The sequence below is a fragment of the Physeter macrocephalus genome, chromosome 8, assembly GCF_002837175.3.
Source record: "Physeter macrocephalus isolate SW-GA chromosome 8, ASM283717v5, whole genome shotgun sequence".
Taxonomy (NCBI): domain Eukaryota; kingdom Metazoa; phylum Chordata; class Mammalia; order Artiodactyla; family Physeteridae; genus Physeter; species Physeter macrocephalus.
This window is the reverse complement of record NC_041221.1, coordinates 42,896,190-42,920,395: the sequence shown is the minus strand read 5'-3', so window position 1 is coordinate 42,920,395 and position 24,206 is coordinate 42,896,190. Positions and strand designations below refer to the sequence as shown.

The 24,206-nt window shown below is 37.8% G+C and overlaps 1 protein-coding gene across 2 annotated transcripts in view; it reads left to right on the top strand.

Moving 5' to 3' along the window:
* ZFR (zinc finger RNA binding protein) overlaps positions 1-12,717 on the top strand; it is an 83,537-nt gene extending 70,820 nt beyond the window's left edge. For both annotated transcript variants that reach the window (XM_024119386.3, XM_028492835.2), the window contains 3 exons: positions 8,425-8,536; positions 8,661-8,758; positions 11,773-12,717. In XM_024119386.3, the coding sequence (XP_023975154.1) occupies positions 8,425-8,536; positions 8,661-8,758; positions 11,773-11,952 (390 nt within the window). In that variant the 3' untranslated portion in view covers positions 11,953-12,717. The remainder of the gene's footprint in view (positions 1-8,424; positions 8,537-8,660; positions 8,759-11,772) is intronic.
* Positions 12,718-24,206: the final 11,489 nt, after the last annotated feature.

Sequence of the window (24,206 nt, the reverse complement as noted above, 5' to 3'; positions counted from 1 at the left end):
TCCCTTTTCTCCACACCCTCTCCAGCATTTATTGTTTGTAGATGTTTTTATGATAGCCATTCTGACTGGTGTTAGGTGATACCTCGTAGTTTTGATTTGCATTTCTCTAATAATTAGCGAAGTTGAGCATCTTTTCATGTGGCTGTTGGCCATCTGTATAACACATGCTATTTTTATATGTCCCAAGATTTTATATAAATGTGTGCACACTGTATGTATCTGTTGGTAATTTGGACCTATTTAAGTATTTAACACTTTTGTTGAGCCACAGAATTAACTCTGGAGCTGTCCTACCTGTGGACTTATTGTTATACATGATAATACAGTTCCTTATTGTTTAAGCCACATGAATTGGGTTTGTTGTTATGCACAACTGAAAGCTTCTTCCCTGTGATAGGCTCATTGTATTAACATTTCTCACTGTTGAGTCCTTAAGCTGTGGCTGCCCAGAAGTTTTCATTTGGCTGCAGGTTTACCAAGTGTATAGACAGTTTTGGTTTCTCCCTGGCCTTACATTGAGGTCTTTAATCCATTTTGAGTTTATTTTTGTGTATGGTGTTAGGGTGTGTTCTAATTTCATTCTTTTATATGTAGTTGTCTATTTTTCCTAGCACCACTTATTGAAGAGGCTGTCTTTTCTCCATTGTATATTCTTGTCTCCTTTGTCAAAGGTGAGGTGACCATATGTGCGTGGGTTTATCTATGGGCTTTCTATACTGTTCCATTGGTTTAGATTTCTGTTTCTGTGCCAGTACCATACTGTCTTGATTACTGTAGCTTTGTAGTATAGTCTGAAGTCAGGGAGCCTGATTCCTCCAACTCCGTTTTTCTTTCTCAAGATTGCTTTGGCTATTCGGGGTCTCTTGTGTTTCCATGCAAATTGTAAAATTTCTTATTCTAGTTCTGTGAAAAATGCCATTGGTAGTTTGATAGGGATTGCATTGAACCTGTAGGTTGTTTTGGTTAGTATAGTCATTTCCACAGTATTGGTTTTTCCTGTCCAGGAGCATGGAATATCTCTCCATCAGTTTATGTTATCTTTGATTTCTTTCATCAGTGTTTTATAGTTTTCTGAGTACAGGTCTTTTGCCTCCTTAGGTAGGTTTATTCCTAGGTATTTTATTCTTTTTGTTGCTATGGTAAATGGGATTGTTTCCTTAATTTCTCTTTCTGATCTTTCGTTGTTAGTGTATAAGAATGCAAGAGATTTCTGTGCATTACTTTTGTATCCTGCAACCTTACCAAATTCATTGATTAGTTCTAGTAGTTTTCTAGTGACATCTTTAGGATTTTCTATGTATAGTATCATGTCATTGGCAAACTGTGACAGTTTTACTTCTTCTTTTCCAATTTGTATTCCTTTTATTTCTTTTTCTTCTCTGATTGCTCTGGCTAGGACTTCCAATACTATATTGAATAAGAGTGGTGAGAGTGGACATCGTTGTCTTGTTCCTGATCTTAGAGAAAATGCTTTCAGTTTTTCACCATTGAGAACGATGTTTGCTGTGGGTTTGTAGTATATGGCCTTTATTATATTGAGGTAGGTTCCCTCTATGCCCACTTTCTGGAGAGTTTTTATCATAAATTGGTGTTGAATTTTGTCAAAAGCTTTTTCTGCATCTGTTGAGATGATCATATGGTTTTTATTCCTTAATTTGTTAATATGGTGTACATTGATTGTTTTGCCTATATTGAAGATTCCTTGCATCCCTGGGATAAATCCCACTTGATCATGGTATATGATCCTTTTAATGTGTTGCTGGATTCTGTTTGCTAGTATTTGTTGAGGATTTTCACCTCTGTGTTCATCAGTGATTTTGGTCTATAATTTTCTTGTTTTGTGACCTCTTTGTCTGGTTTTGATATCAGGGTGGTGGTGGCCTCGTAGAATGAGTTTGGGGAGTGTTCCTCCCTCTGTAATTTTTTGGAAGAGCTTGAGAAGGATAGGTGTTAACTCTTCTCTAAATGTTTGATAGAATTCGCCTGTGGAGCCATCTGGTCCTGGACTTTTGTTTGTTGGAAGATTTTTAATTATAGTGTCAATTTCATTACCTCGGATTGGCCGGTTTATGTTTTCTAATTCTTCCTGGTTCAGTCTTGGGAGGTTGTACTTTTCCAAGGATTTGTCCATTTCTTTCAGGTTGTCCATTTTATTGGCATATAAGTTGCTTGTAGTAGTGTCTTAATGATCTTTTGTATTTCTGCGGTGTCAGTTGTGATCTCTCCTTTTTCATTTCTAATTTTATTGATTTGAGTCCTCTCCCTTTTTTCTTGATGCATCTGACTAAAGGTTTATCAATTTTGTTTATCTTCTCAAAGAACCAGCTTTTAGTTTTATTGATCTTTGATATTGTTTTCTTTGTTTCTGTTTCATTTAGTTCTGCTCTGATCTTTTTGATTTCTTTCCTTCTACTAATTTTGGGTTTTCTTTGTTCTTCTTTTTCTACTTGCTTTAGGTTTAAGGTTAGATTGTTTGAGATTTTTCTTGTTTCTTGAGGTGAGCTTGAATTGTTGTATACTTCCCTCTTAGAACTGTTTTTGCTGCGTCCCATAGGTGTTGGATTGTCGTGTTTTCATTGTCATTTGTCTCCAGGTATTTTTTTATTTCCTCTTTGATTTCTTCAGTGTTCTCTTTGTTATTTAGCAGTGCAGTGTGTAGCCTCCATGTATTTGTGTTTTTTACTGTTTTTTTCTTGTAATTGATTTCTAATCTCATAGCGCTATAGTTGGAAAAGATGCTTGAGACTATTTCAGTTTTCTTAAATTTTCCAGGGTTTGATTTGTGATCCAAAATGTGATCTATCCTGGAGAATGTTCCGTGTGCACTTGAGAAGAAAGTGTATTTTTCCACTTTCAGGTAGAATGTCCTAGAAATACCATTTAAGTCTATCTGGTCTATTGTGTCATTTAAAGCTTCTGTTTCCTTATTTATTTTCTGTCTGGATGATCTGTCTATTGGTGTAAGTGGGGTGTTAAAGTCCCCCACTATTGCTGTGTTAACTGTCGATTTCTCCTTTTATGGCTGTTAACATTTGCTTTATGTATTGAGGTGCTCCTATGTTGGGTGCATAAATATTTATATTTGCTACGTCTTCTTCTTGGTTTGATCCCTTGATCGTTATGTAGTGTCCTTCCTTATCTCTTGTAACAGTCTTTATTTTAAAGTCTAATTTATCTGATATGAGTATTGCTATTCCAGCTTTCTTGTGATTTCCACTTGTGTGGAATATCTTTTTCCATCCCCTCACTTTCAGTCTGTATGCATCCCTAGGTCTGAAGTGGATTTCTTATAGACAGCATATATAAGGATCTTGTTTTTGTATCCATTCAGCTAGTCTGTGTCTTTTGGTTGGAGCATTTAATCCATTTACATTCAAGGTGATTATCAATATGTATGTTCCTATTACCATTTTCTTAATTAATTTGGGTTTGTTTTTGTGGGTCTTTTTCTTCTCTTGTGTTCCCCACTTAGAGAAGTTCCTTTAGCATTTGTTGTAAAGCTGGTTTGGCGGTGCTGAGTTCTTGTAGCTTTTGGTTACGTGTAAAGCATTTGATTTCTCCATCGAATCTGAATGAGATCCTTGCTGGGTAGAGTAATCTTGGTTGTAGGTTCTTCCCTTTCATCACTTTAAATATGTCCTGACACTCCCTTCTGGCTTGCAGAGTTTCTGCTAAAAGATCAGCTGTTAACCTTATAGAGATTCCCTAGTATGTTATTTGTTGCTTTTCCCTTGCTACTTTTAATATTTTTTCTTTTGTATTTAATTTTTGATAGTTTGGTTAATGTGTCTAGGCATGTTTCTCTTTGGGCTTATCCTGTATGGGACTCTGTCCTTCCTGGACTTGATTGACTATTTCCTTTCCCATGTTAGGGAAGTTTTCAACTATAATCTCTTCAAATATTTTCTCAGACCTTTTGTTTTTCTCTTCTTCTTTGGGACCCCTGTAATTCAAATGTTGGTGTGTTTAATGTTGTCCCAGAGGTCTCTGAGAATGTCCTCAATTCCTTTCATTCTTTTTTCTTTATTCTGCTCCCTCACGTTCCCCACTTAGAGAAGTTCCTTTAGCATTTGTTGTAAAGCTGGTTTGGCGGTGCTGAGTTCTTGTAGCTTTTGGTTACGTGTAAAGCATTTGATTTCTCCATCGAATCTGAATGAGATCCTTGCTGGGTAGAGTAATCTTGGTTGTAGGTTCTTCCCTTTCATCACTTTAAATATGTCCTGACACTCCCTTCTGGCTTGCAGAGTTTCTGCTAAAAGATCAGCTGTTAACCTTATAGAGATTCCCTAGTATGTTATTTGTTGCTTTTCCCTTGCTACTTTTAATATTTTTTCTTTTGTATTTAATTTTTGATAGTTTGGTTAATGTGTCTAGGCATGTTTCTCTTTGGGCTTATCCTGTATGGGACTCTGTCCTTCCTGGACTTGATTGACTATTTCCTTTCCCATGTTAGGGAAGTTTTCAACTATAATCTCTTCAAATATTTTCTCAGACCTTTTGTTTTTCTCTTCTTCTTTGGGACCCCTGTAATTCAAATGTTGGTGTGTTTAATGTTGTCCCAGAGGTCTCTGAGAATGTCCTCAATTCCTTTCATTCTTTTTTCTTTATTCTGCTCCCTCACAGTTATTTCCACCATTTTATCTTCCAGCTCACTTATCCATTCTTCTGCCTCAGTTATTTTGCTATTAATTCCTTTTAGAGTATTTTTAATTTCATTTATTGTGTTTTTCATCACTGTTTGTTTGCTCTTTAATTCTTCTAGATCCTTGTTAAATGTTTCTTGTATTTTCTCCATTCTGTTTCCGAGATTTTGGATTATCTTTACTATCATTACGCTGAATTCTTTTTCAGATAGGTTGCCTATTTCGTCTTTATTTATTTGGTCTTGTAGGTTTTTACCTTGCTCCTTCGTCTGTAACATATCTTTTTGTCATTTTGTTTTTTGGGTTTTTTTCGTTTTTGATGGGTTGGGCTGTATTCCTGTCTTACTGGTTGTTTGGCCTGAGGCATCCAGCATTGGAATTTGCAGGCTGTTGGATAGAGCGGGGTCTTCCTGCTGAGATGAGGACCTCTGGGAGGCCTCACTTGGATTAATATTCCCTGGGGTCTGAGGTTCTCTGTTAGTCCAGCGGTTTGGACTCGGAGGTCCCACCTCAGGAGCTTGGGCCTGACCTCCGGCCTGGGAACCAAGATCCCGCAAGCTGTTTAGCATGCCAAAAAAAAAAAAAAAAAAAAGGAGCAATACAATAAGAATAAAAAACAAAATAAAATCAGAAAGGTAAAAAAACATATTAGGGGCTTCCCTGGTGGTGCAGTGGTTGAGAGTCCGCCTGCTGATGCAGGGGACATGGGTTTGTGCCCCGGTCCGGGAAGATCCCACATGCCACGGAGCGGCTGGGCCCGTGGGCCATGGCTGCTGGGCCTGCGCGTCCGGATCCTGTGCTCCGCAACGGGAGAGGCCACAACAGTGAGAGGCCCGCGTACCGCAAAAAAAAAAAAAAAAAAAATTTAAGAAAAATAAAAATATAATTGAAACAACCAGTCGCTGGGGGTTCCTTCCGTCCCCTTAGGTGTCTGTGGTCCCTCACGGGTGCCTGTTAGGTGCCCTCGTTTTCTGTCCTTTTACGTTTGAATGCGTACATTTCAGGGTATATAAACATCTTGTGTTCTACTCTTGATGCTTTCCTAACTGTAGACCTCTGCTTGGAGAACAACCATGTTCCATAGAAAATTAACATTTTTAAATTGCTTCCTTCAGAGCAAATGATCTCAAGGCAGATAGTTGACTTTAGTTTTATTGTGTGATTACGTATATGGACTTTCTGTATTCCATAATAATTCATTTCTTTCTTGGTTTTTAGTTTCTACCTTATATATAAGTTTAAATTACAAATTCCCACTTCTAAGGTCAGTCAGTAAGCAGATTTTGAAAAAGCTTTGAATTACTTGTAACATTTTATATCTTGACATAGCTGTATTATAGGTGATTATTTAATACTTATTTTTCTCTTAACATTCTCTAAAAGTACTTTTTATAAATTTGAAGTATTTTGGGAAAGTTGCGTATTTTAGCACATCAATTTTGTATACTTTTGTAACTTGTTAATTATAAGCCTTGATTTCTTTTATTAGGATTATTTTCATATTTCTTTCCAAAAGTATTCTGTTTCATAAACATTTATTGAGTGTTTTCATTTATTTATTTATTTACTTCGTTGCTGTGCGGTGGCTTCTCTTGTTGCGGAGCACAGGCTCTAGGCACGCGGGCTTCAGTAGTTGTGGCTCGCGGGCTCTAGAGCACAGACTCAGTAGTTGTGGTGCACGGGCTTAGTTGCTCCAGCGCCTGTGGGATCGTCCCGGACCAGGGCTCGAACCCGTGTCCCCTGCATTGGCAGGCGGATTCTTAACCACTGTGCCACCAGGGAGGTCCCATTGAGTATTTTCTACATACTGGCCACTTAGGTTAGGCAGAGGGGTTCAAAATAAATGATATCTGGGAGACTTCCCTGGTGGTCCAGTGGTAAAGAATCCACCTTCCAATGCAGGGGACACAGGTTTGACCCCTGGTTGGGGAACTAAGATCCCACATGCCACGAGGCAACTAAGCCCGACACCACAACTACTGAGCTCGTGCACCTCAACGAGAGAGCCCGTGTGCCGCAAACTACAGAGCCCACGCACTCTGGAGCCGCCTGCCCTGGAGCCTGTGCTCCACAACTAGAGGAAAACCCGCACGCCACAACGAAGAGCCCGCACCCAGACGAAAGACCCCATGTGCCGCAACTAAGACCCGACGAAGCCAAAAAAATAAATAAAGTAAAATTTTAAAAAATCCAAAATAAATGACACTTGACAATCCTTTAATCTTCAAAGATTTCAGTCTTTTGGACATCTTGAAATAATACTTGACTTGTCTGGAAAGGAAAGGTGTTTATTCTACATTCATAGAGTTGTCTAGCTAAGTGAAGCTTATTCTTTAAAATACTAAAATTTTAAAATGAAAATCCTTAAAAATTGTCTTGAACATCTTACTGCATTCTTCAGTTGAATAAACTGAACCATCTTAATTTTTTTGTTGTAATTTACATTTATTATTATTAACATTCATTCTCAGATTTTTTTTAACTTCATGCTTCCAGCTGTCATTTTTTATAGCTCTTAATGTGCACTATCTCTTTTAATTCACATCTCTCTTACAATTTATTCCTAATTTGTTTGGGACTGAGGCATCCAAATGTCCAGTCTTTTAAGAATTATTCTTACTTAAAAGATCTTAGTAATGGCCTCGGGGTGAATAGGTGGATGTAGTTTTTACCTCTGATTAAATTTATGAGTTTTTTAAGTATACAGCTAAAAATGGATTCTCCCTAAGGTATTTTCAGTGTCAGTATCATTTTAAGGATTTCATTCTAGTTGCAATCTATTTAGTTTCTTTGAAGTGTTATTGGTGGTTTTATTTATAATTTAAGTAAAAGCTACAACTTGGACAAACCTTAAACATTATGCTAAGTGAAAGAGACCAGCCAGATACAAAAAGTCACATATGGTTCCATTTGTGTGAAGTATCTAGAAGAGGCAAATCTATAGAAATAGAAAGTGGTTTAGTGGTTGCCAGGGGATGGAAGAAAGGGAGGATGGAGAATGACTGCTAATAGGTATGGAGTTTTTTTGGGGGGTGATGAAAATGTTCTGGAATTAGAGAGTGGTTCTGGTTGAACAACTTTGTAAATGTACTAAAAACCATGGAGTTGTACGTTATATCTCAATTTTTAAACTCTAAATGGAAACAAATTTTTCTAATAAGAGAACCTTCAAAACACTTTCTCGATCTAAATCTGTACTTTTTTTCTTTTATTCATTGGTTTAGATTTTTAGTCTCTCAAATGTAATTTACAGTGAAAGCATAAGTCGTGTTTTCCTTAAGGATAATAGAAGTACAGTTGTATGTTAAATGAAAATTAGATAATTGTTCGTAAAGAAAACAAAAGTCTTCTTTACTTAATAGAATACTGTTTTGCTCTAACCTTAGTATCATCAGTATGTTGGTATTAAGGAACATATGTATGTGAGTCCTAAATATCTAAAGAATTTTAAGGACTGTCGTATTTTAATAGGAAAGGATAACAATAACTAAAAATAACAGAAAACCTATTAATCTATTTTTCATTAAGCATAAATTATAAAATATTTTTAAGATGTCAATTATATAGTCTTATTTTTGTTTTCATTACTTGTTATTTAATTTTGAGTGTTTTATAGTATATGTAATTTTTTTCTAATTTTGTGACTTGGTCTTTGTAACTTTTTCAATCTTTAAAATTTTTAATGACAGTTTTGCAGGTAGTTTGTCATTCTGGTGTTTGAAAATGAATAATTCCTTTGGGCTGTAAGCTGTTAAGCACATTTTTATTTTTTTGTTTTTAGGCTATGGAGTTACTAGTAGAGAAAGCAATCAGTAGTGCTTCTAGTCCTCAGAGTCCTGGAGATGCACTGAGAAGAGTTTTTGAGTGCATTTCTTCAGGGATAATTCTTAAAGGTAAGTTTTACTTCATTTTTAAAATGTTTATTTTTGTGTTTGATGGTTGAATGAGAACTCTTCTTTATTTTACAAATGGTGGATGATGGTAATGCTTTTTTTATCCCTATGGTGATTGCTGTAGGTAGTCCTGGACTTCTGGATCCTTGTGAGAAGGATCCCTTTGATACCTTGGCAACAATGACTGACCAGCAGCGTGAAGACATCACATCCAGTGCACAGGTACCAGTGTGTTCCTAATCCCAAAGCTTTGTTCTATCACTGCCCTTAAAGTTTTGGTTTTTTATAATTGTCCTTTAGAAAAAAATCACTCTAAGTAAACCCTTAGAGAGGACATAATTTAAACTAGATTTCATTACTATAATCTTCAAGTTTATTATTTTAACTATGTGCATGTCTCATTAAGTGTATTATATAAATATAAAAACACAGCAGTATTTTCAGTGCCACTAAATCTCAGTATTACGTTGTATATCAAGATCAGTAGAGAAGCTATTTATGTCCTCTGGGTGTACAGAAGTGATACGTTTTATGGTTTATGGAAATTTTTATTATGATTTAGCCTTTCCTGCCACTGAAAAAGCCAGCTAATGTGGTAATTAAAAGTGTGGGCCCTGAAGTCAAGACTCCCTGAGTTGGAATACCAGCTCTGCCCACTCATCTGTAAGGGATAAGAGCAGTGTCTGTCTCAAATAGGATTATTGGGAAGATTAAATAAGTTAATATTTCAATCTGTCTAAAACTGCATAGCTTTTTTTTTTGAGTCCAGAAGTGTACTAAGAGGGCAATAAGGTTAATCCGCACCCTCAAAAAAGGAATTAAGTAAACCTTGTCTTCTTTGATATTGTTTAAAAATTCCAGGATGACTTTTTATGGGAATAATTTCAGTATCCTCAAATTTCGTTTGCTGCTAAATAATTTACAATTACACAGTAGAAATCTCTCCTCTTGTTAGAATTTAGGAATATAAATCACATGCAGAACAAGAGCTTACAGAGTGTACACTCCATCCTTAGATGCTATTTTAGTTTTCCTTACTGGAGTACTCTTCTATTTAGAAACTCCTAGTATTAGAAAAAGCTGATGATCAGTAGCAATATGTCTTTGGTAGAAGTGTATTACTATTCATTATTATACACCAGATATCTTTGGATATTTTCTTTTAATACAGAAGAAAACATTATTCTGTTTATCTTTGGGAAGGACCTTTTGTAAGTATCTCTAAATAAAGAATTAGTATTCTGTTATGATAAATATTCCTAGTTTCACTTCAGAAAGTTAACAGCCTTATAACTTAGATGAGATAGAGAAGTACCCAGTACTGCCAAAGATCCAGGAATGCTGTATCAAGTTCTGACCAAGATGATTTGGGGACTTTTCAAGTTTTGAAAAGCCAATCAATGTATGAGGAAAGTTGTAAGGAACTAGAATCATCTAATCTGGAAAAAAGCTTTAGAACAGTAAATTCTCACTTGGATGATTGTAGTCAATAACTGTATCTCAGCTGAAGAAAATAAACAGGGATTAAAAATAGTCTAAATAGCAGCCACTGTGGAAAAGTTTGGCACTTCCTCAATAAGTTAAACATAGAGTTACCATATGACCCAACAGTTTGACTCCTAAGTATATTCAAAGAACTGCAAATATATGTTCATTAAAAAGTTATACACGCAAGGGCTTCCCTGGTGGCGCAGTGGTTAAGAATCCGCCTGCCAATACAGGGGACCTGGGTTCGATCCCTGGTCTGGGAAGATCTCACATGCTGCGGAGCAACTGGGCCCATGCACCACAACTACTGAGCCTGCGCTGTAGAGCCTGTGAGCCACAACTACGGAGCCCACGTGCCAAAATTACTGAAGCCCACGTGCCTAGAGCCTGTGCTCCACAACAAAGAGTAGCCCCCACTCGCCACAACTAGAGAAAGCCCACACGCAGCAATGAAGACCTAACACAGCTGTAAATAAATAAATAAATAAAATTTATTTTTTAAAAAAAAGTTATACACAAAAAATAATAAAAAATAAAAGTTTTTTAAAAAAAGAAATTTATGCACAAATATTCATAGAAGCATTGTGCATAATTGCCAAAAAGTGGAAACATCCCAAGTGTATATCAGTTGATGGATAGGTGGATAAACAAATATGGTATATTCATACAGTGGAAAATTACTCAGCCATTAAAAGGAATGAAGTGCCGATACATAATATAATGTAGATGAATCTTGAAAACCTTAATGTAAGTAAAAGGAGCCAGACACAAAAAGTCATATTGTATGATTTCATTTATATGAAATGTCCATAGTAGACAAATCTGTCAAGATAGAAAAGTAGGTTAGTGGTTGTGAGGGCCTCAAGGTAGAGGAATTGAGGAATGACTGCTATTGGGCCGTGGGGTTTTTTTACGGGTGAGAGGTGGTGATGAAAATGTTCTGGAATTAGAGAGTGGTTATGGTTGAAAAACTTTGTAGGTATTTACTAAAAAAACCCACTGAATTATACACTTTAAGAGGGCAAATTTTATATGTTAATTATATCTCAAGAGATAGTCTAAACAGTTATACTGAAGGTTTAACTATGTAGTGAAAATTGCCATTTGATCAAATGACTGTAAAATTTCCTTATATTAGTTTAAAGGGTATATATCCCCCAGAAAACTGGGGAATTACGTCTCAAATATCTTGTGACACATAAGGTCTTGTGACATTGATGCCTAACATATTCCTATGTATACATAGCCACATAGTGAAAAATCTTTTTTTTAGTTCATGAAGTAACAAGTTGTAGAAGTATAATCCTCATTTTGTAAACCTGGGGGGAGGTGTGTGTGTGTGTGCACACGTGTACCCCATGCCTGAGCCTGTGTACGTGGGCATCCACAGGAAAAGTGGGAAGATGAGTGAATATGAACCAAAGAGATGTTCATTCAATAAGTGAGACACTTTTTCTTTTGCTGTGTATTGTTTTAGGATTTTTTTAATGAACATTATACTAATTTTTTTTAAGAATTATTTTTTTAACTTATGCTTTAAAAAACAAAACAGCATGCACACGTTAAAGCCTGAAAATAAAAACATCAGAACATATGGAGTATTTCATTTGTGAAACTTAATATCGTTCAAGATGTTTCTTTCATTAAACATGCTTTTTTATATTGTCATTTGGGCCTATAAACCTAATAAGAATTAATACTGGTTTTTTAAATTAACTAAATTCTGACTCTTTTTTTTGTTGTTGTAGTTTGCATTGAGACTCCTTGCATTCCGCCAGATACACAAAGTTCTGGGCATGGATCCACTACCCCAAATGAGCCAACGTTTTAACATCCACAACAACAGGAAACGAAGAAGGGATAGTGATGGAGTTGATGGATTTGAAGCTGAGGGGAAAAAAGACAAAAAGGATTATGATAACTTTTAAAAAGTTTCTGTAAAATCTGCAGTGTTCAAAGACAACAGGTGCCCATTTGTTGGCTGTTTTTCATTCATAATGATGTCTACTTTGAAAAAATTATCAAGAATTTCATGGAAGAACCAAGTTTTTCTATGATATTAAAATCTTTTAATGTACAGTGTTAGGTATTATATGAATGGAAAGACACCCCCCCAAAATTGTGCTCCAACTAGGGGAAAAACAATTGTTCTGATTTTTTTCCCCATTATTTTTGGTTTTATTTACTGGTTGCCCTAGCTCCCCCTATATTTGTGTCTTTTATTAACTAGTCCTATTAAATCTTTACTATATTTAATGCAGTATTTGTGCTCAGTTGCTATGTGTATTTTGATATTTTTATTTAGAGGTTTTGTTTGCTGTTTGATACTAGTTGTTACTTTGTGTTACAGATATCCTTTACCCCCTCTTAATATTTTACAGTAGTAGTTTTTTTGTAATGTGAGACTGCAGAATTTCTTCCTTTTGTTATTCTTTATGTGATGGATTACAACACAAAAAAGTTATCCTGCCATTTAAGTGCTCAGAACTGAACGTTTCTGCAGATCTTGTGGCATTTGTCTCTCTAGTGTGATATATAAAGGTGTAATTAAGACAGATTTCTGTTAATCTAATCAAGTTTGCTGTTAGTTGTGCATTAGCAGTATAAAAGCTAATATATACTATATGGTCTTGCGACAGTTTTAAAGCCTCTGCATAATTGATAATAAAAATGCATGACATTTTTGTTTTTAATACTTTTAAAATTATAATTTTAGGTTTGACACGTAGATCTTTGTACAGTTGACTTTTTGACATAGCAAGGCCAAAAATAACTTTCTGAATATTTTTTTCTTCTGCATAAGTGGAAAGGGCATTTTTCATATATAAGTGGGCTAACCAATATTTTCAAAAGGAACTGTATCATTGTGCAACTAACAACAGTAACTAGCCCTTAATTATGAAGACAGTTCCTTGTTGGTGTGTGTGAGATTACTCTAGCGACTATTACAGTATAATAATAGTTGAATGATCCCTCCCCCCTGTCCCCACACCCCATCACCCAGATAATTTACAGTTCTATTAACAGGTTGATCGGGTATTACTGATTTTAAAAAATTAAGGGTTATCTAAGGAAAAAAAACAGAAAATTATTTGGTGTGGCCATCTTAACCTGCTTATGTGTCCTACAAAAAGCTAAATATTCTAGCAGTGGTGTAATGAAAAGTTACATCTTACTGTTGATATATGTATGCTCTGGTACACAAATGTCATTTTGTTGTCACAGCACTACAGTGAAATACACAAATAAAAACTTAAATTCATATAATGACTTAAATGTATTATATGTTAGAATTGACATAAATACTTCTGCTTTGAAATGACGTATGCTTCAGTAAAACCATATTCAAATTCATTGGCTACTTACATCTTGTTATTTCTGACAAATGATGTTTCCTGGGCACATAATTTCCAGAAAATTGTGTAATTCAATACCATATTGGTTCAATTTCTTTCTTTGGTCAGACTTCCCCCAGGCTCTTAGAGGACCAGGAGACTGTAGGAGACAACTGCTGGGGAAGTAGAACAGGAGACTGTTTTTTCTCCCAGATTTGTCACATGCTATCTTTGTAACTCGAGCAAGCATCTTTTCTTTTTAATCTTTCCGGGTCTCATTTTAGTCACCCAGTAAAAAATTTGGAATTTTGTTTCTCACAGTTCTCTTAAGAGAGAAGAAAAGAACTGACATTTATCACTCACTAATGACAGACACCATGCTAGGTCTTTCACACGTTTTCCTGTTTAAAACTATCATAACAAATTAAGAATAAGTGAAGGTGCTGTATTTCTTATTTTTTAGGTGAGGAAACTAAAGCCCAGAGTGGCTAATTAAAGTTAGTACATCAATTTAGTGACAGAGTTGAAATTGAAAGGTATCAAAGTTTATGCTCAGCACTTTGCCAGCCTGCTCCCTTCATCTTGCAATTAATTATGTTCTAAAAATGTTCTCAGCCCAAGTTCCAAATTTTTGCATTTAGTTTCAGGTGTCTTCATCCAGATATACAAGTGGTGCCACTTAAATTTTTTTTATGAAGATAATTATTTCAGTATTTTTTGCATGGCTTAATGGTTTTCACAGCTGTAGCTAGATTCACATTAACCATCTTATATGAAATAAAGTTGACTTGAGTATTTGTTAGTATCTCTTCTTCTGCTTTGACAGCTTTTAAAGAAAATTATAAACTTTCTAGTCAAAAGAAGCATTGGTTATCATGCTAATGCATTCTTGAACCAGTTGTTTAGGCAACTAATTTACTTATCAGTTTTCTCTGCATCTCAAACTAGCTCTCCTTGTTATTATAGTGCATGCTTATGTTTCAGTAATGATAACCCAGATAAAACAAATTGATTCCTCTCAACCATCCCCCAATTACATGATGCATTACAAATTACAAATTTTTGTCTTCACTATTGTTTCTTCTATTTCTTTAAATAAGCTAGTATTAAAACTGAAAACTTCATCTCTATCCAGAATGATTGTTCCCTTTCTTGTCCATTATCTGTCCTCAAGATTGAGGAGTATCAACGAAAAGGGTGGAGTGAAACTGAGTGAGGCCCTGTAGGGCTCCCAGGCATGGAGGCCCTTTTGTCCCCCATTTCCTGTAGGCAAGACTCTAGCCTCCATGACCTTCCCTGAGTTCCAAAGGGCAGATTCGAACAGAGAAACGTAGTTTTCTTCGAGGTCAGGAGTCCACTGTGTCCCCCTTTGCCTGGCAAAGAAATAAAGCTATCCTTTTCTACTTCACCCCAAAAAAGAAAAGGAAAACTTGCACGAACAGCATAAGAAAGGATCTCTGATTATTTTAAGTCAACAGTATTTTAAACCATTTTTTCTTATTGACAAAAAAGCATCAAATCTTTTGCATGGTCACGCTATTATGTTGTCAGTATATGTTGTGAATTTAAGTTATAAACAGTTACTTTAATGGATTCACCATCTTTTGTACTGAATTTGGCAGAGCTAACTTAAAAATTTTTTCCCAATAAAGGGCAAATTTTATAGTGTCATAGATAATGTTCATAGCAGTGATCTCAAATTTGTTCATGAGAGTCATGTGGGGAACATTCTAAAAATTAAGATTCCTAAAGCCTAATTCCAGAAATTCTGACTAAGGAGGGCCAGAATAAACCTGAGAATGTGCATTCTAAGATGATTTTCTCTTGGTTGGTTGTTTGAACGGATTGTTGTTAACATGTTACAAAAGTCAAAAATTGTAAAGGGGTTTACGGCATAAAATACCTTCTGCCTCCCCTTGTTTTCCCATTACATGGTTCCCCTTTCCAGAGGCAGTGTTATCCATTTGTATATCCTTCCACACGTGGTGTGTGCACATGTCAACATGAACATGTGCTCCCTCCCCTTTGTCCTTATAGAAATGGTTGGATATGGCGTACATTGTTCTGGACCTTGCCTTTTCTCATTTAATGTATCTTGGAGTCTTGGAGGTTGTTCTGTATCAGTACACATAGGGAAACTGCATTTTTAACAAGCACTGTAGGATCATCCCAAATCAATTTTTTCCTTCAATTATAGGTGGTTATGATGCAAGTTGTATATGGATCATGCTTTAATAAACATGCTTTACAGTTCAGAATTATATTTTAAGTTTAGTATTAAAGGTATTTTATGATCAGCTATACAATATGGCAATAAGTTTATTGCAGTATTTAGCAAATCATAATATCCATATTCCCTAAGCAATTTTATTGATTAGTTTTCTAGGTAATTTTAGTAAGCTATAGTCTAGTTAATTTTAGTCCTCCTTTATCTTTTTTTTCTCATACTAATCTTTATTTATTCACACATTTGATAAAAATGTCACAGGCAGGAGTGAAATCATTACAATGACGTAAGTACAGACCAACCCCAAGTGCAGAGTCAAATGGCCAAAAAGCACATGAGCAGCGCACAGCTCCATAACGTGTGTACTCACACTACTCTCCCCACACCACCTACGTCCCAGCAGTCACAGGCACGAAGTTCCGTTAGTCCTCCTTTATCTTGCTTAGTGTAATAATAGTAGATGTGAAATAAAATCTGCAAAGAGGAAACAATTCTATAACTAAAAACTTTGAGTAATATTTTTGAACAATGCTTAAACTGGTTCCATGTTAAATACAAAGCTACTCTATTCACTTTAATATAGTAAGATACTGGTACTAGAGACAAAGGGTCTTCAGTTTGGAAAGGACTGTTTAATCAGTAATCTAATGTGAAATATTTTTTAAAAAAGTAAGTAATCTGTTGCATGAAAGTACGAAAAGGCAGTTAAGTTGATCCCAGCTAATTAATCACTCATAAAATACGTTAATGTTAGAGAGTTCACAAGTAGAAAGGGAAAATGTCAGAGAACATAACTAGGGCTTGGATCAATATAGGCCCTATATTAAATAAATACAGGATAATGCAGTATGACAGGTTCCTGATGGGAAAAAGTCCAGCGTGTTGTAATTTACCTTCAGCTTTGCCATAAGCTGTTTAAAAAGAGCAAATTGTACTTCAGTGTGATACAGTGTGCATTATAGTGTAGACAAAAACAGAAGGCCTGCCTTTTGCTAATGCATAATGTGGAGGGCTGGAAGGAAGTTAAAACCTGCATTACCAATCACAGCTAATTTTAGTGAGCACTGCAAGCCTTTTAACAGCGAAGGCACATCCTTGTATCCTTTGTCTTAGTGATATCCAAGATTGAGAGATATACAGTCCTCCTACACTAGGCATTAGTCACACCATATCTGGAATCTGGTGTTCAGTTCTGGGCATTAATTTTCATGTGATATTCAAAAAAGAGTGACCAAGATAGTGAATTTGTTCAAAATTATGGCATGTAGTTGGAACCGCAGAGCAGGAGGGACAAAAGATGATATGGGAGAGAGAAAGGATTATAAGTACCTTGTAATATGAACAGCTATAGGAAAAAAACGAACAATTGAAGAAATGGCTTTTTTAAAATGTTAACTGCAACAGTAAAATGGGGTTGCTTACAGAGAAGTTGTTGCCGACCCCTTACGTTGTTCAAGGGTCAGCTGTAGCACTTTCCATGGTTCTATCATTGGCATCTTGTATGTACATGCTATTGATGATCTCATCCACCTTCCAAGTTTCATCAGGTACTCCTTTTGTTATGTTTATTTCCAAATCCTTACTCTCAGTCCAAACTCCAGTCTTGCCTTTTTTCTTTCTGCCTCCAGTCTCTGCAGTATTCAACCTACAGCCCCCGGAATATTTTTCCTAAAGCACCAATTTGATCATGTCATTGCTCCTCAAAAGACCTTTAAGCAGCTCTGCATCACTGTGCTGAAATGGTACATGTGGTTTCATCCTTGGGATATCACTAGGTGATAGGTATTCATTACACGTGAGCAAACCAGGGTTTTGAGGTTAAGTACTTTGCTGTTGCTATAATAAAGATCATTTGAATATCTCTTCTTGAATGTGTCAGGTCATCAGAAAGCTGCTTACTTGGAGAGTCCTGTTGACTTCAAATCCTGAACTTTTAACCTTTATGCTATGTACCTCCTATAGATTTGTCCCTTTTTTAAAAAAAATATTTTTAATTGAAGTATAGTTGACTTACAAAGTGTTAATTTTTGCTTTAGTCAAACATGTTTCTGCAGAATTTTAATGCTTAAGACGTACAAATAGATCTTAAGTATCCCAATTTTGGTCCACTCCAAAGACCTGCCCATTAGCCTTTTTTTCTCCTCGTAACTCTAAAGAACCTACAAAGCTGTAGCTCTTTCAAAGGTCAATGCTTAAGTAAGGATAGGAAAAAAGGAGGAAAACTTACCTGAGCCAGGAGTCAAAAATGATACCTAATATACTATACCCAGGATGTAGCTGTGTCTCATTTGGCCCAAAGACTGTTAGAAACTTTGAGCCAGTATTAAAGATTTCACATGAAAATCCCAATTTGACTTCTCTTGAAAAACTGGAAGATCTGATGACATAGAGCATTGTGTTCCTATGATGAGTAATGGCTACTCCCTCTAGAGGATAAATTTAAGACAAAGCCTGTTCTGGACAGTTTAACCAAAGCCTCTACTGTTCCCTATTTTGTCTACCAGGCTGGCCCTGTGGGCATTTGGTTTTATTATATTTCAGATCGTGGACATTTTACCTATAGACTCTTCCAATCTGCATGTGCAACCACATAAGTTAAACTGAGGGGCAGACCATCTCTAAAATTACGTCAGTTCCAAAATTCTTTGATTCTGTAATCATGTGTTTCTCTCCTATATACTAGGATACGTGATGTCTCCCAAACCTAATGTAAAGGACAGTCATAAACACTTGATGCACTTCTTTCATTGACTGTTTCAAGAGAAATGTCAGGAAGGAGGCCTGAAATTGAAGCAAGCTACAGCCTCAAAGGAATCCTTTATTTCAGAGCAGAGATCAAAACCTATCTCCTAAAAATCTCACGGTAACATTGGAGCAGCCTGCCTGTCTTCTTGTCTGCTCTTTGGTTGGATTAAGAGAAGGAGGGAGAAGATTCTAGATGGCAAATTTCTTAATTATATGGGTTCTTAATTTTTTCCTTTTTATGAGATAGTGCACATCAAAAGAGATAAAAAAGGAGACGGCTTAGTATATGGTGAAGTGAAAGGGGAGCTACAACTAAATTATTAATTGAAACCAAATTTATGAGTTCCAGGTCCTGATAAGATGAAGTAAACACCCTCCTCCTGGTCCCTTCCTCGGAATTCAACTGTAAAATCTGGATTGGGCTTCCCTGGTGGCGCAGTGGTTGAGAATCCGCCTGCCGATGCAGGGGACACGGGTTCCTGCCCCGGTCCGGGAAGATCCCACGTGCCGCGGAGCGGCTGGGCCCGTGAGCCATGGCCGAAGAGCCTGCGCTTCCGGAGCCTGTGCTCCACAACAGGAGAGGCCACAACAGTGAGAGGCCCGCGTACTGCAAAAAAAAAAAAAAAAAATCTGGATAAAATGCATAGAACAGCAATTTGAGGACCCTGAACCATAGTTAGTAGCAGGCAGATTGGAGAAGACCAGAACTGAAGTATATCAAACTGACAATTTTGCCATGTTCCCCCCTCCAGCAGTAAACTCACTGCTTAGGCTTGGACATGAATACAGCCATAGAAGTGTCTGGTAGAATTCAATAACTAAAGCTGCAGATTTCTGGCCACAGGATTGAAAAAGGGAGTCCTGGGGAACCGAACACACTGGGCAGATTGGGGAGAGGAAGGAGCTCGGGCAAGTGACCCCATAAAGTTATTTATGAATAATACTATAATAATTACAGTAATTTTTTTTTTCTGGAGCTCAACCCTGACTTACTTTATGTGGCCAACATTACCCTGATACCAAAACTAGGTAGAAACAGTTCAAAGAAACTCAGACCAATATACCTGATGAAATTAGACTGAAGAATCCTTAACAGAAGATTTATCAAATCAAATCTAGCAATATATATAAAGAATAATCACAACCAAGTGGAGTCTATCTTGGGAATGCAAGGCTGGTTCAATATGAAAATCAATATGTGAATTTTAGTACTAAAAATATAAAACTATAAAATTTAAAGACAAATAACTGGGGAAACCATTTTAATATATCAGAGTTGATATTAATAAATATGTTCAAATCATTTTTTAAATAAATTTTTATTTTTGGCTGCATTGGGTCTTTGTTGCTGCATGCAGGCTTTCTCTAGTTGCAGTGAGCAGGGCTACTCTTCACTGCGATGCGCGGGCTTCTGATTGCAGTGGCCTCTTCTGCTGTGGAGCACGGGCTCTAGGCACATGGACTTCAGTAGTTGCAGCACGTGGGCTCAGTAGTTGTGGCAGAGGGGCCCAGTTGCCCCACGGCATGTGGGATCTTCCCGGCCCAGGGATCGAACCTGTGTCCTCTGCATTGGCAGGTGGATTCCCAACCACTGCGCCACCAGGGAAGTACCTGTTCAAATCATTTGAATCTGATTTCACTAAGAAAAAAATTGGACACAGGCATAAAGATTTACTACCTGAATTGTCAAGAATTAGAAAAATGGGACATCTGTGTAGTGGATCATTACAAATAATGATGTAGCTATGTGTTTATTGACATACTGAGATTTTCATAAATCATATATGTAACACCAATATCTGTATAAAAGTCCACATTTGTGGGCTTCCCTGGTGGCGCAGTGATTAAGAATCTGCCTACCAATGCCCGGGACATGTTTTCGAGCCCTGGTCCAGGAGGACCCCACATGTCGCGGAGCAACTAAGCCCGTGTGCCACAACTACTGAGCCTGCGCTCTAGAGCCCACGAGCCACAACTACTAAAGCCCACGTGCCACAACTACTGAAGCCCACGCACCTAGAGACCATGCTCCGCAACAAGAGAAGCCACTGCAAAATAAAAAAAAAGAGAGAGAGAAGCCACTGCAATGAGAAGCCCGTGTACCGCAACAAAGAGTAGCCCCTGCTCGCCACAACTAGAGAAAGCCGGCGCCCAGCAAGGAAGACACAAGTAGCTAAAAATAAATGAATAAATTGATTTTTTAAAAAAAGTCCACATTTGTGATACCATGCATCCACATATGCAGACACACACGCACACACACACACACACACACACACAGAGAAAAAGTCCTAACTCAAAACTATTACATTGGGTGTATGTATAACTGAATCACTTTGCTGTACACCTGAAACTAATACAATATTGTAAATCTGCTATTCTCCAGTATAAAATAAAAAAATTTTTTAAAACTATTAACATTGGTTATCTCTGGATTATGAGATCTTGAGTGACTTTTTCCACTGATTCAGATGATTTGACAATGAATATGGAATACCTTGGTAATAAATTATAAGATATAATCTTTCTTTAAAAGGGTAAGTGGGCAATGTACATGGCTAGACAATTCTTAAGAAATATATATTCTCAAAAGAAATATAGACTTCCCTGGTGGCGCAGTGGTTGAGAGTCTGCCTGCCGATGCAGGGGACGCGGGTTCGTGCCCTGGTCCGGGAAGATCCCACATGCCGCAGAGCGGCTGGGCCCGTGAGCCATGGCCGCTGAGCCTGCGCGTCCGGAGCCTGCGCTCCGCAAAGAAAAAAAAAAAAAAAAAAGAAATATAAATAGCCAATAGCCATATGAAAACAAAATTTCAACCTTACTAGTAATCAAATAAACACAAATTTTTAAAAAGTAATAAGCTTTTGTCAACCAGATTGACAAAGATTATAAAGATTGAAAATATCAAGTAATACCAAGATCTCAAAGGCAAGGGCAAGGGCACCAGCTCAGTCAACATCTGAATTATCTTTTTTAAAAATGCAAATATACAGAGAGAGATTTTGACCCAGCAACTGAACTTCAAAGAAGTTATCTTAAAGTATAAAATCTAGGGAACAGTTCTCAGAGTTTTCTGAGATGCTGTTCGTGGTTTATAATCCTCAAATTTGGCTCGAATAGAATTTTCCACTTCTTTCATGAAAAAAAAGAATTAAACCTAACCAGATGAGTATAGAAAACTATAAATTCAAATTTATTTACAGAAGCATTATTGGCAAGTGGGTAAGATTAGAAACAAAATGTCCAATAAGTATTTTAATGAAATACAGCTCAATCATCTAAGTGATGCTGTAGACCAGTGATTCTTTTTTTTATTTTTGGCTGCGTTGTATCTTTGTTGCTGCGCGCGGGCTTTCTCCAGTTGCGTCGAGCAGGGACTCCTCTTTGCTGCGGTGCACGGGCTTCTCACTGCAGTGGCCTCTCTCGCTGCGGAGCATGGGCTGTAAGTGCACGGGCTTCAGTAGTTGTGGCGCACGGATTCAGTTGCTCTGCGGCACGTGGGATCTTCCCAGACCAGGGATCAGATCAAACCCGTGTCCCCTGCCTTGGCAGGCGGATTCTTCTGTACCACCAGGGAAGTCCCTAGACCAGTGATTCTAAAGAGGAGTGCCCCCTCCTTAAAAACCACTCATTCAGGGCTTCCCTGGTGGTGCAGTGGTTAGGAATCCACCTGCCAATGCAGGGGACACAGGTTTGAGCCCTGGTCCGGGAAGATCCCACATGCCGCGGAGCAACTAAGCCCGTGCGCCACCACAACTACTGAGCCTGCGCTCTAGAGCCCACGAGTCACAAGTACTGAAGCCCGTGTGCCTAGAGCCCGTGCTCTGCAACAAGAAGCCCCCGCAATGAGAAGCCCGCGCACCACAACGAAGAGTAGTCCTTGCTCACTGCAACTAAAGAAAGCCTGCGCGCAGCAACGAAGACCGAACGCAGCCAAAAATAAAAATAAATAAATAAATTTATTTTTAAAACCACTCATTCAAGCCCTGCTACTCATGATACCCATGAGACGATGTTAGCTCCCTCAAGAATGTTAGGTCAAGAAAAAAGCTGAAAATAACTATGTAGGAGCCTGACACATAAAGAAAGTTTCTTTATAATGTTTAATGAAAAAAATCAGACTATAAAACCATGTGTGAAGAATGATCCCTTTTTATTTTAATAGAAAAGCATGTATATATAGCCCATTCTTCCCCAAAATGTTTCCGGTGGTTATCCCTGTGAAGCATGATTATGGCCTGTTCAGTTTGGGGTTTTTATTTCTATTTGATTAGGAGATTTGCTACTCTCTATATTTCTATAACTTTTACTATGTAATAGGAAATGATTACTTAATAATTCTTAAATATTTACTACATAATAGTTTTTAAAAAGAAAACAAATGGTGTAAACCGCACCCCCCCCCATTAGCTCCACACGCCTAAGGATAAATGCTGAAGTCCTTAGCATGGCATTCAGGGCCCATAAACTATACCTCCGGCCTGTCCCTCGAGCCTCCTCTCCCGTCACTCCCCATACCAGGACGTGCCCTGTCACCAGCGGAGCAAAACGCTTGCTCTCAGCTCTCCATGTAGTGCATGGCCTGCTCCCTTTGAGGTCACCGTCATAGGCTTACGAGGGGCTCCTTCTATGACTGAGAGGGACAGAGCCCTTCCTTTGGGATGAAGGTGTCACCCTGGTAATATGAGCAAACCAGGAAAAAGGCAGAGCAGAGAGCTTCTTTCTAAAAATGAATTGACTATTTTTCTGAGCACATAAGTGGTTCCAAATTAAGTTTCTCTTCGTACGTTCTCTTTACTTGATGTTGTCTCACATGAGGTGAGAGAATGAATTGCTTTTTTTCCCCCTCTCTTTCTAGCTGAGCTGTAAAACTTCTTTTCAGGCTTCTTAAACCTGTGTCAGATATTTGCAAAGTCTGAGATTCCCTTGCTTGGTGCTTTACTTGGCTGCCCTCAGATTCTCTTCCAGAGACCAGGTGAATGAATGGTGAATAGACTCCAGTGTTCTGGAGGGAAATGGGGAAATGGCCGATTATTAACAGTACTCAAGCAGAAAATTCACTCTAAAAAATATTGAGATGTTTCTTTGAAGCTCAGCCATTTCCATTCCTTACGCTATTTTTTTGTTGCCTTTGGACAAAAAGGATTTTTAAAAAGCAATTTTGATTACATTTTAACCTTGGGACAGATGACTATTTCCAACAGAAAACAGCGGGCCTTTCACACCCTCTGTGTCCTTTTTTTTTTTTTTTTTTGCGGTACGCGGGCCTCTCACTGCCGTGGCCTCTCCCGTTGCGGAGCACAGGCTCCGGACGCACAAGCCCAGCAGCCATGGCCCACGGGCCCACGGGCCCAGCCGCTCCGCGGCATGTGGGATCTTCCCGGACCGGGGCACGAACCCCCCTGTATCGGCAGGCGGATTCTCAACCACTGCGCCACCAGGGAAGCCCCACCCTCTGTGTCCTTTTACGGCACCTGAACAATAAGCCTTTCAGGTTTTCAGTGAGTGCGGATAGGTTCGCCAAGCTCAGAAGAGGCCTGGCTGCACTTCGAGCAAAGCTCAAATAACCCATTGAGGAAGCGTGCTTGCCTGTTCGTATTTGAGAAGGTTCTCCCGGCCCTTATGACAGCAACAGCTTCTTTCTTCCCTCTGAGATCATTAGGCTCCAAATGCGAGTGGCCCTCCTCTGTGGAACAGAGGTGTCTTCCCACTGTTCAACCAGATTTTCAAACCAGATTCAGCCCCAAGCAAAACTTGGAAGGAAGAGAAGATTCTCTCAGTGCCATCTTCCTTCAAATTAGAGAGTAAACAGCCTGGATGCCAGGTCCCTCGTTTCTCCCCAACCAGCTCTGACGTACCAGAAATCCTAAGATCT